General features: G+C 69.4%; 3 protein-coding genes across 4 annotated transcripts; 1 reads left to right on the top strand and 2 right to left on the bottom strand.

The window, feature by feature from the left end:
- Nucleotides 1-101: 101 nt before the first annotated feature.
- SIRT2 (sirtuin 2) lies at nucleotides 102-5,007 on the bottom strand. Its single transcript, XM_065655183.1, has 16 exons — nucleotides 4,932-5,007; nucleotides 4,797-4,843; nucleotides 4,619-4,658; nucleotides 4,422-4,538; nucleotides 3,509-3,550; nucleotides 3,285-3,391; nucleotides 3,126-3,182; nucleotides 2,746-2,814; nucleotides 2,181-2,310; nucleotides 1,845-1,904; nucleotides 1,679-1,734; nucleotides 1,474-1,550; nucleotides 1,321-1,372; nucleotides 1,136-1,203; nucleotides 456-522; nucleotides 102-357 (listed from the first exon to the last, which is right to left on the bottom strand). The coding sequence occupies exons 1-16, from the start codon at nucleotides 4,945-4,947 to the stop codon at nucleotides 148-150; spliced, it is 1,215 nt and encodes a 404-aa protein (XP_065511255.1). The 5' UTR covers nucleotides 4,948-5,007; the 3' UTR covers nucleotides 102-147.
- Nucleotides 5,008-5,256: 249 nt separating this feature from the next.
- On the top strand, nucleotides 5,257-8,749 carry NFKBIB (NFKB inhibitor beta). The gene is made up of 6 exons (XM_065655185.1): nucleotides 5,257-5,618; nucleotides 6,318-6,426; nucleotides 6,833-7,079; nucleotides 7,555-7,643; nucleotides 7,877-8,116; nucleotides 8,454-8,749. The coding sequence occupies exons 1-6, from the start codon at nucleotides 5,377-5,379 to the stop codon at nucleotides 8,499-8,501; spliced, it is 975 nt and encodes a 324-aa protein (XP_065511257.1). The 5' UTR covers nucleotides 5,257-5,376; the 3' UTR covers nucleotides 8,502-8,749.
- An 88-nt stretch (nucleotides 8,750-8,837) lies between these two features.
- SARS2 (seryl-tRNA synthetase 2, mitochondrial) lies at nucleotides 8,838-14,969 on the bottom strand. Of its 2 annotated transcripts, XM_065655180.1 has the most exons (16): nucleotides 14,763-14,969; nucleotides 14,228-14,323; nucleotides 13,968-13,997; nucleotides 13,294-13,434; nucleotides 12,850-12,904; nucleotides 12,655-12,718; nucleotides 12,441-12,546; nucleotides 11,537-11,584; nucleotides 11,158-11,266; nucleotides 10,677-10,722; nucleotides 10,473-10,560; nucleotides 10,280-10,392; nucleotides 10,110-10,203; nucleotides 9,668-9,760; nucleotides 9,063-9,128; nucleotides 8,838-8,978 (listed from the first exon to the last, which is right to left on the bottom strand). In XM_065655180.1, the coding sequence occupies exons 1-16, from the start codon at nucleotides 14,967-14,969 to the stop codon at nucleotides 8,838-8,840; spliced, it is 1,497 nt and encodes a 498-aa protein (XP_065511252.1). The 2 variants fall into 2 exon arrangements, with proteins under 2 accessions (XP_065511252.1, XP_065511253.1); XM_065655181.1 differs by lacking the exon at nucleotides 13,968-13,997.
- Between the last annotated feature and the right edge of the window lie 507 nt (nucleotides 14,970-15,476).

The raw sequence follows: 15,476 nt of genomic DNA, 5'->3' as shown, positions 1-15,476 counted from the left end.
GTCCCCTCAGGTAACGACGTCAAGACCCCCCCAGACTTGACAGGGACCCCAAACCGCGCAGGCCCCCCCCGAGACGCATCCGCGATTTAGCAATAAAACGCTTTATTGCACAAATACGCAGCCCCAGTAACCAGGGACACCCCCCTGCTACAGCGAGGGCTCCTGGGCCCCTCCCTGGGCCCCGCCGGTTGCCCCTGGGGGCTCCTTGTCCCCACCCGGGGCCTCCTTGTCCCCGCCCGGGGCCTCCTTGTCCCCGCCCGGGGCCTCCTTGTCCCCCCCCCGGGTTTTTCCGTGCCCCGCCCGGGCCTTGGCGTCGATGGCCGCGTGTTCCCTGCGCATCAGCTCTTCCAGCTCCTCCTGCAAAAACCGGTGAGTGACGAGGAGGGGGGGACACACACCCCCAAAACCCCCTTTGGGGACCCCAAAATACCCTTGGGGGGGGCGCGGGGGGGTACCTTCCATCCCAGCAGCTCGGCCAGGGCCAGGCAGCCGCTGTCGCACTCCCCCAGCCAGGCCACGTCCCTGCGGGGGGGGCAAATGTGATGGGGGGGGCACAGGGGGACCCCCAGACCCACAGGGACCCCCCCAGACCCACGGGGGTGCCCCAGTTCAGGGGGACCCCCCCAGACCCACATGGAACCCCCCAAACCCACAGGGACGCCCCCAGACCCACGGGGGTGCCCCAGTTCATGGGGACCCCCCCAGATCCACATGGAACCCCCCAAACCCACAGAGACCCCCCCCAGACCCACAGGGACCCCCCCAGACCCACGGGGGTGCCCCAGTTCATGGGGACCCCCCCAGATCCACATGGAACCCCTCAAACCCACAGAGGCCCCCCCAGACCCACAGGGACCCCCCAGACCCACAGGGGTGCCCCAGTTCATGGGGACCCCCCCAGCCCCACAGGGACCCCCCCAGACCTACAAGACCCATCCCCGGTTCTATGGCCCCCCCCAAAAAAACCCCACAGGACCCCCTCCAAAACCTACAGGATCCCCCCAGCCCCACAGTGACCCCCTAAAACCCCCAAGACCCCCCCCAAACCCAAAGGACCCCCCCCCCCCCCGATCCATGGGGACCCCCCCCAAAACTCACAGCACCCCCCACAGCGCCCCCCCCGTGCCCCCCCCACCTGTACGCCTTGTCCGAATCGAAGTCCATCCCGCAGCCGAAACCCATCAGGGACATCAGGGGGTCACTCTGCGGGGGGGCACACACAAAATGAGGGTGAGCGGGGGGGGACACGCACCACCTGCCACCCCCCCAAAATTCTGGGCCCCCCCCCAAATTCCATCACGCCCCAAAGTTCATCCTCACCTGTCCTGTCTTCTCCTTGTTGATGAGCAGCCGGGGGGTGTTGGTGGGGACCCTTTTGCGGGGGGGGACAGGTCAGGATGGGGGTGTCAGACCAGGGGGGGGTCCCTGTGGGTTTGGGGGGTCCCTGGGGGGGGGTTTGGGGGGGTCCCCAACCTGCTGACGAGGGAGGCAAAGGGCTGGACCTGCAGCGAGGTGCCCATGATGAGCAGCAAGTCGACCTTCTGGAAGTCCTGGGGGGGGCACATGGGACACGTCACCGCTGTGTCCCCCCCACAGTGTGTCCCCCACAATCTGGGGGGGGCTGCTGCACCCCCCCCCCCCCCCAAAAAAACCCCCCAAAATAGAAAAAACTACTCACCGATTGCAAGAGGGTGAAGAAGCGCGAGGGGAGATTCTCCCCAAAAAACACGATGTCTGGGGGGGGCGGGAGGTGAGTAAGGGGTCGTGGGGGCCTCTGCGCCCTGCCCAGGTGTGTGTGTGTGGGGGGCTCTGTGGCCCCCCCCCCCAAAAAAATAAATACTCACCAGGTTTCACCAGCCCCTGACACTTCTCGCATTTGGGGACCAGGGAGGAGAAAATGCGCTCTGGGGAATGGGGGGGGAGATCAGTGTGGGGGGGTACATGGGGGATATGGGGACACGGGGGGGCACAGGAACAATGGGGGGGGCACAGGAAGTGATATGGGGGCACAAGGGGGGCCCAGGGACATGGGGGAGACAGAGTGGGATACGGGGACACGCGGGGGGCACAGGATCCAAGCCACACTCATCACCCCCCGTCCCACTGGCCGTGTCCCCCCCAGCGCCATCCCCGCCGTGCCCCTCACCCCGGGGGGGTCCCGTCCTGTCCCCCCCCCGTACCCTCCATCCAGCTCAGCCCGTAGCGCTGCCCGCAGGTGACGCTGAGACAGCGCGAGGTGACGAACGTCCCGTGCGCCTCCACCAGCCGCTCGGGCTCCAGCCCCGCCACTCGCTCCAGGGCATCGATGTTCTGGGGGGGGGGGACACACTGTGACCCCCCGCAGGAGCCCCAAACCCGCCCCCGAGCCCCCAAACCACCCCCCGAACCTCCAAACCCCCCAAAACCCCAAACCTCCCCCGGCCGCTTGGGCTCCAGCCTCAACACCTGCCCCAGGGCATCGATGTTCTGGGGGGGGGAGATGACACACTGTGACCCCCCCCCCAGACCCTCCTGGGACCCTCAGCCCCCCCCCTGAACCCTCAAACCTTCCTGGGACCCCCAAACCTTCCCTGAACCTCCAAACCCCTCCTGAGACCCCCAAACCTCCCCCAGCAGCTCAGGCTCCAGCCCCACCACCCGCTCCAGGGTATTGATGTTCCGGGGGGGGTCACTGTGACCCCCCCAGACCCTCCTGGGACCCCCAAACCCCCCGTAAACCCCCAAACCCCCCCTGAACCCCCAAACCTGGGTGTAGCAGCGCAGCAACAGCCCCTTGTCCTGCAGCAGCCGCATGAAGTAGTGACACAGTGTGGGCTGGGGGGGGACACACACGGTTTGGGGGGGTCACTTCGGGGCGGGGGGGGGCCACAAACCCACACGCCCCCCCCCCAAACCCACAGGGACCCCCCCAGACCCACAGGGGTGCCCCAGTTCATGGGGACACCCCCAGACTCACAGGGACCTCCCCAAAACCCACAGGGACCCCCCAGTTCATGGGGCACCCCCCAGACCCACAGGGACCCCCCCCAAAATCCCCCCAGACACCCCCCCCGACCCCAGAGGACCCCCCAAACCCGCAAGACCCCCCCAGACCCACAGGACCCCCCAAAACGTTCACATTTTACCTTAAACTTCCCCGGATAAAGCTCCCGTGCCAGTGCATAGAACGGCTCAGGGTGTTTCTATGGGGAGGGGGGCGCACCTTTTAGGGGTCGGGGGAGGCTGGGGGGACACTGCCCCCACCCCGGGACACCCCAAATTGTTTTTTTTTTGGGGGGGGTCACCTTGAAGAAACCAATTTCGAAAATGGCCTCGGGGTACGGGAGGTCATAACTCTGCAGGTTGGCGTAGAGTCCGGTGCCGGGGGAGCGGAAATCGGGGATCCCGGCGGCTGCGGGGGGGGGACACGGGGTGCGGGGGGGGGGGGGGGTCAGGGCCCCCCCGTGGGGTCACCGCCCCCCCAGGTCCCCCCAAACCCCCCCAGGGCCCCCCAAACCCCCCTACTCACAGGTGGAGATGCCGGCGCCCACCATACACACAATGTTCTTGCCTTGTGGGGGGGGAAATCGGGGGGGCACAGTTTGGGGGGGTCATTTGGGGGGAGGATGGTTTGACCCCCCCCAAGAGGGTTTTGTTGAGGATACCCCCAGACCCACGGGAAACCCCCAAAACCCACAAGGACCCCCCCCAAACCCCACAGGTGTACCCCCAGTTCATGGGGACCCCCCCAGACCCCCACCTCATGGGGAACCCCCAGACCCACAGGCCCCTCAAACACCCAGGGAACCCCCCCCAGGGCCCCCCAAAACCTCCAGGGCCCCCCCCCCCAGACCCCCAAAATCCCCAGGGACCCCCCCAAAACCCCCAGGGACCCCCCCCAAAACCCCCAGGGACCCCCCCCAAAACCCACAGGGACCCTGCCAGACCCACAGGAGTCCCCCATTTCATAGGGAACCCCCAGACCCACAGGCCCCTCAAACACCCAGGGACCCCCCCCCCCCAGACCCCCAGGGCCCCCCAAAACCTCCAGGGACCCCCCCCAGACCCCCAAAACCCCCAGGGACCCCCCCCTGAACCCACAGGAGTCTCGCAGTTCATGGGGAACCCCCAGGCCCACAGGCCCCCCAAACGCCCAGGGATCCCCCCCCCCAGACCCCCCAAAACCCCCAGGGACCCCCCCCAGACCCCCAAAACCCCCAGGGACCCCCCCCAGACCCCCAGGGACACCCCCCAAAACCCACAGGGACCCTGCCAGACCCACAGGAGTCCCCCATTTCATAGGGAACCCCCAGACCCACAGCCCTCCAAACCTCCAATAACCCCCCCCAGACCCCCAGGGACCCCCCCAAACCTCCAATGACCCCCCCCCAGACCCCCAGGGCCCCCCAAAACCCCCAGGTCCCCCCCAGACCCCCCCGTACATCTCTCACTGCTCAGGAACCGACTCACTCCCTCCAGCGACAGCTCGTCCAGCACCCGCTCCGGTTTGTCCCCCCCCAGCCCCAGCGTCCGCGCCAGGAGGTTCCGCAGCAGCTCCACTGCACGGGGCGGGGGGGGGGCACCGGTAATTACCGGCCCCGGTAATTAACGGGAATCACCCCCGGCCCCCCCAACCTACTGTCGGAGTCGGCGGAAGCGCCGGGCTCGGGGTCAGACGCCTGTGGGAGAGCGGGGGGGTCAGTGGAGGGGGCGGCGGGACCGGGAACGGAGCGGGGGGGGTGTCCGGTAACGGGGGGGGGGTGTCCGGTAACGGGGCGGGGGGGGGCCCGACCGCGGCCTGGCGACCGGGGACTCACCGGAGACTCCGCGTCCCGCTCGGCCTCGTCCCCGCGGGTACCGGGAGCTGGGGGGGGAGGAGCGGGGGGGGTCAGCGGGGGTAACGCCGGGGGGGGGTCCCGCTGTCCCCGCCGCTTCGCCCCCCGCCCCGTTACCGTCCGGTTCGGCCATGGGCGCCGGCCGCTGCCAGCGCCACACCTCCCGGCGTGCACCGCGGCGGCGGCCGCACCTCCCGGCGTGCACCGCGCTCCCCAGCGCTGATTGGCGGAGAGCCCCGCCACGCTCTGCCGCACCTCCCGGCGTGCACCGCGCCGCCCGCCCTACCCAGCGCTCGCACGCCCTGCCACACCTCCCGGCGTGCACCGCGCCGCCCGCCCGCCCCTCGCAGCGCTGATTGGCGGAGAGCGTCGCCCCTCCCTGCCACACCTCCCGGCGGGCGCCGCTGATTGGCCACAATCCCCCGGTAGCCCCTCCCCCGGAAGCGCCCGTGAGGAAACTACGCGTCCCGCCAGGCCCCGCGCCGCCGCCATCGCCGGGCCCGGCGGGGATTTCCCGGGACGGCGGCTCCGATGGCGGCCTGAACGCGGCCCCGGCCCCGCGATGGCGGCCCCGGAGGCGGCCCCGGCCTCCCCCGCCGAGCACAAGCGGCCCGAGGGCGATGAGTGGTGCGACAGCGGGCTGGGCTCGCTGGGCGAGGGGCCGCTGGGGCCGCTGCCCGGCAGCCCCGGCAGCCCCGGCAGCCCCGGCGAGGAGGAGCCGGCGGCGGCGGCGCCGGGGGCCGCCCTGGAGGCCTCGGGCTGGCTGAGCCACGTCCTGGGCTTCGTCACCGAGGACGGAGACACGTGAGTGGGGGGGGCACACGGGGACCCCCCCCGGTCCCATTGACCCCCTGGGCCAATTGACCCCCCCGGCCCCATTGAAGCCCCGGTCCCCATTGACCCCCTGTGCCCCCATTGAACCCCCCGATCCGATTGATCCCCTGTGTCCCCATTGACGCCCCCCGGTCCCATTGACCCCCTGGTCCCCATTGACCCCCCAGTCCCATTGATCCCCGTGTCCCCATTGACCCCCCCGATCCCCATTGACCCCCCCATCCAATTGATCCCCGTGTCCCCATTGACCCCCTGGTCCCCCTTGAAGCCCCTGCTCCTATTGACCCCCCGTGTCCCCATTGATCCCCCCGGTCCCATTGATCCTCCTGGTCCCATTGACCCCCAATCCCCATTGACCCCCCTGGTCCCATTGACCCCCTGGTCCCCATTGAACCCCCCCGTCCAATTGACCCCCTGTGCCCCCATTGACCCCCCCCATCCAATTGACCCCCTGTGCCCCCATTGACCCCCCCGATCCGATTGATCCCCTGTGTCCCATTGACTCCCAGTCCCATTGACCCCCAATCCCCATTGATCCCCCCAGTCCCATTGCCCCGTGTGTCCCTATTGATCCCCGTGTCCCCATTGACCCCCCTGGTCCCATTGACCCCCCTGGTCCCCATTGACCCCCCCAGTCCCATTGACCCATTGCCCCCCGTGCCCCCCCAGGGCGCTGCACTTGGCCGTGATCCACGAGCACGAGGGGCTGCTGGACGCGATCCTGCAGCACGTGGGGGGGGGCAGCGCCTACCTGGACCTGCAGAACGACCTGGGGCAGGTATGGGGGGGGGCACGGGGGGCCTGGGCCCCCCCGGGTGTCCCCATGTCCCCCCACAATGTCCCCAATGTCCCTGTCCCCCCAACTCTGATCCTGGGGCTCCCCCAGTTCACGTGGGGGTTTAACGTCCCCCGCAATGTCCCCATGTGTCCCCCCCCGCACTGAGGATTGGGGGCCCCCCCGTGTCCCCCCCATGTCCCCCCCGATGTCCCTGTGTCCCCCCCCGCATTGTGCCCATTGTCCCCAATGTCCCTGTCCCCCCAACTCTGATCCTGGGGCTCCCCCAGTTCACGTGGGGGTTTAACGTCCCCCACAATGTCCCCATGTGTCCCCCCCCGCGCTGAGGGTTGGGGGCCCCCCCGCGTCCCCCCCACTGTCCCCAACGTCCCCGCTGTCCCCCCCCCAGACCCCGCTGCACTTGGCGGCCGTGCTGGGTTTGCCGCGGCTGGTGCGGAAGCTGCGCCGGGCGGGCGCGGGGGGGTCGGTGCTGGCGCGGGGGGGGCACACGCCGCTGCACCTGGCGGTGCGGGAGGGGCACCCCCAGTGCGTGACGCACCTGCTGGGACCCCCCCCCGGAGACAACGGGGACCCCCGCGGCGCCCCCCCCCACCAGCAGGAGGCGGCGGCGCCCGTTGACTGCGCCAACTATGACGGTGAGGGGGGGCATGTGGGGCTGGGGGGGGCTGTTACGGGGCTGGGGGGGGCTGTTATGGGGCTGGGGGGGGGGCGTGTGGGGCTGGGGGGGGCTGTTATGGGGCTGGGGGGTCGGGGGGATCCTGTGGGTTTGGGGGGGCTGTTATGGGGCTGGGGGGGGCTGTGGGGTCCTGTGGGTTTGGAGGGGCTGTTATGGGGCTGGGGGGTCCTGTGGGGCTGGGGGGGCCCCATGAACTGGGGCACCCCTGTGGGTTTTGGGGGGGGGGGGGTTCCTGTGTGGCTCAGGGGGTCCTGTGGGTTTTGGGGGGGTCCTGTGGGGCTGGGGGGGGCTCTTATGGGGCTGGGGGGTTCCCTGTGTATTTGGGGGTGTCCTGCAGGTTTTGGGGGGGCCCCATGGCCTGGGTCGCCTCTGTTTGTTTTGGGGGGGGGTCCCTGTATGTTCGGGGTCCCAGTGCCCCCCCCCGTGCCCCCCAGGTCACACCCCCCTGCACTTGGCCGTTCTGCGCAAGGACCCGGAGCTGGTGGAGCTGCTGCTGCGCGGGGGGGCCGACCCCAACAAACCGGTGGGTCTGGGGGGGTCCCAGGGCTTTGGGGGGGGGGTCACAAGGGTCCCCCACATCCCTCTGACCCCCCGGGGGCCGAGATGCAGCCGCACCCCCCTGTAATTTGCCATAAAGATGCGGGGGGTCTGGGGGGTTTGGGGAGGTCTGGGGGGGTCCCAGGGGTCTGGGGGGGTCATGGGGTTTTGGGGGGGGGGGGTCCCAGGGTTCCCTGACCCCCCCGTTGCCCCCCCCAGGAGCCGAGTTGTGGCCGCACCCCCCTGCACTTGGCCATCGAAGCCCAGAGCCCCGAGGTGGCGGAGCTGCTGCTGCGGGGGGGCGCCGACCCGGACACCCCCACGTTTTTGGGGTTCACCCCCCTGGGCAGCGCCCGGCGCCGCCCCGACCCCCGCCTGCCCCCCCTGTTACGGGCCTGGGGGGCCAGCGAACCCCCCCCCAGCGACAGCGACGGCAGCGACAGCAGCGACGGCAGCGATGTGAGTGACCCCCCCAACTTAAACCCCGTGCACCCCAAAAACCCCCCCGAAAATGGGGGGGGGGGCTCCCTCCGCTCCTGCACCCCCCATATATTGGGGGGGGGGGTCTCACGGCTCCTGGCCCCCCCCCAAATTGAGGGGGGGTGGGAGGGGGCGCTCATCCCACTCCTGCAACCCCCTGAAAATTCAGGGGGGGGTTTCCTGCTCTTGGGACACCCCAAAATTGAGGGGGGGGGTCCCAGAACCCCCCCAAAATTGAGGGGGGGGTCTCCCGTTCCCACCCCCCACCCCAAAATTTCGGGACCCCCCCCAATTCCGTGTCATCCCCCCGCCCCAGGACGAATACGACGACATTGTCATCAACAGCGGCCGCTGCCCAGACTGACCCCCCCAAACCCCCTATTTATCGGGGGGGGGACTTCGGGGGGGCCCCCGCGCTCCCCCCTGAACTTGGGGGGGGCCCCCCCATGTGTGTCCCCCCTCCCAAAATCCCACCCGTAGCGTTAGAGAATTTCTACTGGTTGTTGTACAATAAACGAGGCGTTTGCCCCCCCCCTCATTACTGAGCCCCCCCAAAAATGCTGCAGCTCTCGGGGCGGGGGGGTGACAATGACATTATTTGGGGGGGGGACACACACGCGTCCATCGTTCCGTCTTGTGTCCCGTCCGGCGTCGGGGGCCCCCCCCCGGCTGTGGGGACACTTGGGGCGTCCCCTCAGCTCTAGGGGGGCCCCCCCCCAACTTCGGGCCCCCCCCCGGGCTGGTTGGGGCCGATGTAGCGCAGGAGGGGGGCGGGGGGGGGACTCAGCACCTCCTGCCCCACCAGGGGCTGCAGGGGGGGGGGGACACGCACGCGGCCGTCCTGAGGGGGGGGACAACAAAGTGAGGGACCCCCCCTTGTCACGGGGACCCCCCCTTGTCACCGGGACCCCCCCCCAAAACCCACCGGCAGCTGGTTGCTCTCCAGCAGCGCGATGAGGATCCGCGGCACCGCCAGGGCCGTGCCGTTCACCTGGGGGGGGACACGCATTGGGGGGGTCACGGGGACACTCCTGGGACCCCCAAACCCCCCTGGGTCCTCCAATCCCCCCCTGGACTCCCCTGGGTCCTCCAATCCCCCCCTGGACCCCCCCGGGTCCTCCAATCCCCACCTAGGTCCTCCAATCCCCCCCAGACCCCCCTGGGTCCTCCAATCCCCCCCTGGACTCCCCTGGGTCCTCCAATCCCCCCCTGGACCCCCCCGGGTCCTCCAATCCCCACCTGGGTCCTCCAATCCCCCCCAGACCCCCCTGGGTCCTCCAATCCCCCCCTGGACTCCCCTGGGTCCTCCAATCCCGCCCTGGGTCCTCCAATCCCCCCCTGGACTCCCCTGGGTCCTCCAATCCCCCCCTGGGTCCTCCAATCCCCCCCTGGACCCCCCCGGGTCCTCCAATCCCCCCCTGGGTCCTCCAATCCCGCCCTGGACTCCCCCGGGTCCTCCAATCCCCCCCAGACCCTATAGAACCCCCCCCAGATCCTCCTGCCCACCCCCCCGGGCCCCCCCAGCCCCACCGTGTGCGCGTGGCGCAGTCGCCCCCCCGGGTCGCTGTACATGATGTGCAGGCGCCGGCTCTGGTAGTCGGTGCAGTTGGAGGTGCTGGTCACCTGGGGTGGGGGGGGGCACAAAAGTATTTTGGGGACCCCCCCCCCACTATGTCTCATGGTGATGGGGCCCCCCCCCCATGAGGATTTGCCGCTATTCTGAGCAAAACGGCTTCACGGGGGGGCTGCGGTTTGGGGATGTGCTGGGGGGTCACCCCCAAAACTGGGGGGGGTCACCCCCAAAACTGGGGGTGTCACCACTGAAACTGGGGGAGATCAGCTCCAAAACTGGGGGGGATCTTTCCCAAAACGGTGGGAAGTGTGTCCCCCAAACTGGGGGGGATCAGCCCCAAAACTGGGGGATGTGTCCCCCAAAATTAGGGGGTGTGTGTCCCCCCCGTTTTCCCCTCACCTCCCCGAATTTCCCCCGGCCGGGCATCCAGGCCTCGATGTCGAACTTGCGAAACGCCGGGAGCCCCAACTCCTGCGTGGGCATCTCCAGGACGCTGGGGACACGGGGGTGTCACCGTGTGGGGGGGGACACACACACCGGGGGGGTCACACAGGGTGTCCCCCCCTCACCGGTAATGCAGCCCCAGCTCGGAGCAAATTTCCTTCTGCAGCGCCAGGAACTCCCCCAGCAGCTCCTCACTCTCCGTCCCCCGCTCGGCTGCCGTCACCCCGAACATCTCGACCTGTGGGGACAAGGGACATGTCCCCCCCTCTGTGACACCCCCCCAGACACCCTCCCAGTGCTCCCAGTGCCCCCCAGTACCTTGGTGAACTGGTGGACGCGGTAAAGCCCCCACGGCTCCCGTCCCGTCTCGGTCTCTGCCCGGTAGCAGGTGCTGGAGCAAACGACCCTGGGGGGGGAAAAAAGGGGTGAGGGGGCCTCCCCGGACGCCTGGGTCCCTCCCGGACGCCTGAGTCCCTCTCCCCGGACGCCTGGGTCCCTCCCGGACACCTGGGTCCCCAGTACCTGATGGGCAGATCCTCCAGGCGCACGGCGTGATCCATGAAGTACCCTGGGCGGGGGGGGTTCAGCAATTTTAGGGGACCCCCCCAAGCACAAAGACCCCGATTTCCCTGCATTTTGCCCCATTTTCCCCGTTTTGCCCTTTTTCACCAGGTTTTGCCCCATTTTCCGCCTATTTCTCTGGGTTTCACCCCATTTTCCCCCAGGTTTTCCCCCTGAGTTTTACCCCTTTTCCCCAGGTTTCACCCCACTTTGCTTGATTTCCTGCTTTTTTGCCCCATTTCCCCGATTCTGCAGTTTCCCACCCGTTTTTGCCCGATTCTGCGTGGTTTTGCCCCATTTCCCCGATTTGCCGTTTCTCGCCCGTTTTTCCCCAGTCCCGCGGTTTCTGGCCCCTTTTTGCCCGTTTCCGCGGGTTTTCGCCCCGTTCCGCGGTTCCTCGCCCGTTTTTGCCCAATTCCGCGGTTTTTCGGCCCGTTCTTACCCGCTATTCCCACCTCCGAGGTCCCGGCCAGACAAAGGTCCCCGAACCGTGCGGGGTCCAGCGAGTAGACGGGGGACGGGCTGGGGTGGGGCTGCAGCCCACAGCCCTCCTGGGGGGACACGGGGGGACATGGGGATGTGGGGGGATATGGGGACGTGGGGGGACATGGGGGGATATGGGGACGTGGGGGGACATGGGGATGTGAGGGGATATGGGGATGTGGGGGGACATGGGGGGATATGGGGACGTGGGGGGACATGGGGATGCGGGGGGACATGGGGGGGACACACGGGGGATGTGGGGACATGGGGACCATGGGGTGCCATGAGGTGGGGGGGGACACCGGGGGTCCCAGGGGTGACACGGGGGGGACACTCACAAAGACGGCGCCGCGCAGCAGGTCGGGGACCGTCATGGGCAGGAACCCCTGGGGGGAAAGGGGCAGCTGGGGGCCCCCCGACCCTCCTGACCCCCCCAGATCCCCTTGGAGCACCCCAGGAACCCCCTCCCGGACCCTCCTGCCTCCCCAGATCCCCCTGGGAGCCCCAGACTCCCCTGGGTCCTCCAATCCCCCCCGGACTCCCCTGGGTCCTCCAATCCCCCCCTGGACTCCCCTGGGTCCTACAATCCCCCCCAGACTCCCCTGGGTCCTACAATCCCCCCCGGACTCCCCTGGGTCCTCCAATCCCCCCCAGACTCCCCTGGGTCCTCCAATCCCCCCCCGGACTCCTCTGGGTCCTACAATCCCCCCCCGGACTCCCCTGGGTCCTCCAATCCTCCCCCGGACTCCCCTGGGTCCTCCAATCCCCCCCGGACTCCCCTGGGTCCTCCAATCCCCCCCCTGGACTCCCCTGGGTCCTCCACTCCCCCTCCGGACTCCCCTGGGTCCTACAATCCCCCCCAGACTCCCCTGGGTCCTACAATCCCCCCCCCGGACTCCCCTGGGTCCTACAATCCCCCCCCTGGACTCCCCTGGGTCCTACAATCCCCCTCCGGACTCCCCTGGGTCCTACAATCCCCCCCAGACTCCCCTGGGTCCTACAATCCCACTCCGGACTCCCCTGGGTCCTACAATTCCCCCCTGGACTCCCCCGGGTCCTCCCACCCCCCCAGACTCCCCCAGGGCCTCCAATCCTCCCCCAGACTCCCCTGGGTCCTACAATCCCCCCCGGGTCCTCCAATCCCTCCAGACTCCCCTGGGTCCTCCCAACCCCCTGGACCCCCCTGGGCCACCCCAGGACTCCCCCCAGACCCCAGGGACCCCCCCCCGAACCCCCCCGTACCCTCGGCAGCAGCTTCCCCATCGCGAACCGCACCAGCGCCTGCTCCAGCATCGCGCCCCCCCCGCACAGGTAATAGGAGCGATGGCCCGAAACGTGGGACAGGCGCCTGCGGGGGGGGACACGCGGGGGTGACTGGGAGGCGGGGGACACGCGTGTGGGGGTCACCAGGGACACGGGGACCCCCCCCATTTGTGTGTGTCCCCCCCGTTCTCACCGTTGGCGGATGATGTCCAGACCCTCCCCCAGCTCCAGGTGGCCCCTCGGCTGGAAATCAAAAGCTGGGGGGGGGGTGCTTAGTTACCCCCTCACCCTCCTCTTCATCACCCTACAGCCTTCCTGCCCGCCCCAGAGCCTTCATCACCCTCCTCTTCATCGCCCCCACAGGTAAACTGAGTCACCCCCCCCGTACCTGGTTTCTCCCCCAGCACCTCCAGCACACGGGCCTGGCTCTCGTCCCCGACCGGCTGGGGATGGGGGGGACAGGGGGTCACAGGTGTCCCCCGATGACACTCCATGTCCCCCTGTGTCCCCCCATGATGCCCCATGTCCCTTGTGTCCCCTCATGTCCCCCCATGACACCCCGTGTCCCCTCATGTCTCCCCACGTCCCCCATGTCCCCCCATGTCCCCACGTCTCCCTGTGTCCCCCCATGTCCTCTCATGTCCCCCCATGTCCCCTTATATCCCCCAATATCCCTTGTGTCCCCCCATATCCCATGTCCCCTCCTGTCCCGTGTCCCACACCATGTGTCTCCCTGTGTCCCCACTGTCCCCTCATGTCCCCAATGCCCCCCCGTGTCCCCCCATGCCCCCTGTGTCCCCAACGTCCCCCCATGTCCCCCGCGTCTCCTCACCGTGTCGGGGTGGCTGCGGTTGGGCAGCCGGAGCGCCCGGGGATAGAACCGCTGCTCCAGCGCCGCCTCCTCGGCCTCGAGAGCCCGCAGGCGCAGCCGAACCTGCCGGCCCTGGGCGCGCAGAGCATGGTACACGGGGAGCTGGGGACACGTGGGGGACACATGGGGACATGGGGACACATGGGGACACGCAAGGACACAGGGACACACAGGGACAGGCAAGGACACAGGGACACACGGGGACACACAGGGACACGGGGACACACACGGACACGGGGACACACACAGGCACGGGGACACACAGACAAATGGGGACATGGGGACACACAGGGACACACAGACATGCAGAGACACGGGGATACATAGAGACACATGGGGGCACACAGGGACACATGGGGACACACAGGGGGTCATACAGGGACACAGAGGAACACAAGGGGACACAGATGGGGACACAGAGGGACACGGGGACACAAAGGGACACACACGGGGACACACACAAGGGGACACGGGGACACACACAGGGACACGGGGTCATCTCCTCGTGTCCCCCCCCGTGTCCCCTGTGTCCTCCATATCCCCCCATGTCCCCCATGTCGCCCATGTACCCCCATGTCCCCCACGTCCCCCGTGTCCCCCATATCCCCCCATGTCCCCCCTGTCCCCCCTTTTACCGCCTCCGCCGTCTCCTTGTCGTGTTTGACCTGCGGGGACAGAGCAGTTGTGACGGGCTGGGGGGGGCTGGGGGGTCCCAGGGGATTTGGGGAGAGGGCCCAGAGGGTCCTGGGGGTCCCAGTTCTGGGGGGTCCCACATTCTCTGGGGGGTCCCAGGGGGTTCTGCGGGAGTTTGGGGGTTCCCGGGGAGCTTGGGGATCCCCGGGGGGGGTCAGGGGGTTCCCAGGGGATGTGGGGGTTCCCCCAGGGGGGGTCTCACCATGAGACCCCGCACGCCCTGGGCCACTCGCCCCTTCTCGGCCTCCAGCTCCGCGATGGCGGCTCGAACCTCCCCCAGCCGGGCCCAGGTCTGCACCTGCGGGTGGGCGGGGCTGCCGCTGAGCCCCGCCCCCTCCCGGGCACAAGCCCCGCCCCAGCAGGCCCCCATTGTCCCTGTGCAAGCCCCGCCCACTTCGGCCAGCCCCGCCCCTTCCATTTAAGCCCCGCCCACCTGCCACCACACCCCGCCCCTCCAACAGACCCCGCCCACCCGCAGCCCCCACCCACCTCATGCTCCCGCCCATCCCAGGAAGACCCCGCCCCCTCCCACCAGACCCTGCCCCCTGCCGAGGTCCCGCCCACCCCAGACAAGCCACGCCCCCTCCCACCAGACCCCACCCATCCCACACAGGCCCCGCCCATCCGCAGGCCCCGCCCTTCCCCTGAGGCGGTCCCTGCCCACCTCCTGCCCCTCCCCGCAGGCCCCGCCCCCTCCGCAAGCCCCGCCCCCTCCCACAGGCCCCGCCCCCGCTCACGATCTCGCGCAGGTCGCCCCCCCGCAGCGGGCCCCGCCTCCGCTCCAGCTCGCGCTCGCTCAGCGCCGCCACGTCCAGCTGCGGCCGCGCGCTCAGGCCCTCCCGCACGTGCTCGAACAGGAGGCTCCGCCCCGGGCCCCCCCCCGCCCCGCGCCGCCCCCGCGCCGCCGCCCGCCACCCCGCCGCCAGCGCCCGCCGCGCCGCCATCTTGGGCACCGGGCCGTCACGTGCCGGAAGGGGCGGTGCCACGCCGCGGCCACGCCCCCGCAGGGCTCTGGACACGCCCCCCTGGCTGTGGACACGCCCCCGAGCTCTGGACACGCCCCCGGGCTCTGGACACGCCCCCGCAGGGCTCTGGACACGCCCCCGAGCTCTGGACACGCCTCCTGCACTCTGGACACGCCCCCGCAGGGCTCTGGACACGCCCCCTGCACTCTGGACACGCCCCCGAGCTCTGGACACGCCCCCTGCACTCTGGACACGCCCCCGCAGGGCTCTGGACACGCCCCCCGCGCTCTGGACACGCCCCCCGCAGAACTCTGGCCACGCCCCCGGGCTCTGGCCACGCCCCCCCCCGCACACGGACCCGTCCCAGGTCACCACTTCTTTTTCTGCGCCTGGGCGCAGTCGTACTTGCCCCGCACATCCGTGACCTTGACCCCGGGCAGGTCCTGGGTGCACCCGCCCTTCCCAGTGCCACCCAATGTCCCCAGA

Source organism: Caloenas nicobarica, chromosome 37 (genome assembly GCF_036013445.1).
Source record: "Caloenas nicobarica isolate bCalNic1 chromosome 37, bCalNic1.hap1, whole genome shotgun sequence".
In the NCBI taxonomy this organism is placed as follows: Eukaryota; Metazoa; Chordata; class Aves; order Columbiformes; family Columbidae; genus Caloenas; species Caloenas nicobarica.
Note: the sequence above shows the minus strand (reverse complement) of the source record. Positions and strands in the feature narration are given on the sequence as shown.

Excerpts from the sequence above, each read along its gene's own strand:
- NFKBIB (XM_065655185.1), top strand. The coding sequence starts at position 5,377 with ATGGCGGCCCCGGAGGCGGCCCCGGCCTCCCCCGCCGAGCACAAGCGG. Across the intron at positions 7,644-7,876 it reads GGGCCGACCCCAACAAACCG|GAGCCGAGTTGTGGCCGCAC; the intron begins GTGGGTCTGGGG and ends TGCCCCCCCCAG. Across the intron at positions 8,117-8,453 it reads ACAGCAGCGACGGCAGCGAT|GACGAATACGACGACATTGT; the intron begins GTGAGTGACCCC and ends CCCCCGCCCCAG.
- SARS2 (XM_065655180.1), bottom strand. The coding sequence starts at position 14,969 with ATGGCGGCGCGGCGGGCGCTGGCGGCGGGGTGGCGGGCGGCGGCGCGG. Across the intron at positions 14,324-14,762 it reads GGGGCGACCTGCGCGAGATC|GTGCAGACCTGGGCCCGGCT; the intron begins GTGAGCGGGGGC and ends GCCCACCCGCAG. Across the intron at positions 12,547-12,654 it reads CTGGACATCATCCGCCAACG|GCGCCTGTCCCACGTTTCGG; the intron begins GTGAGAACGGGG and ends CCCCCCCCGCAG.
- SIRT2 (XM_065655183.1), bottom strand. Across the intron at positions 3,551-4,421 it reads GTTCCTGAGCAGTGAGAGAT|GCAAGAACATTGTGTGTATG; the intron begins GTACGGGGGGGT and ends CCCCCCCACAAG. Across the intron at positions 1,735-1,844 it reads TCAGGGGCTGGTGAAACCTG|ACATCGTGTTTTTTGGGGAG; the intron begins GTGAGTATTTAT and ends CGCCCCCCCCAG.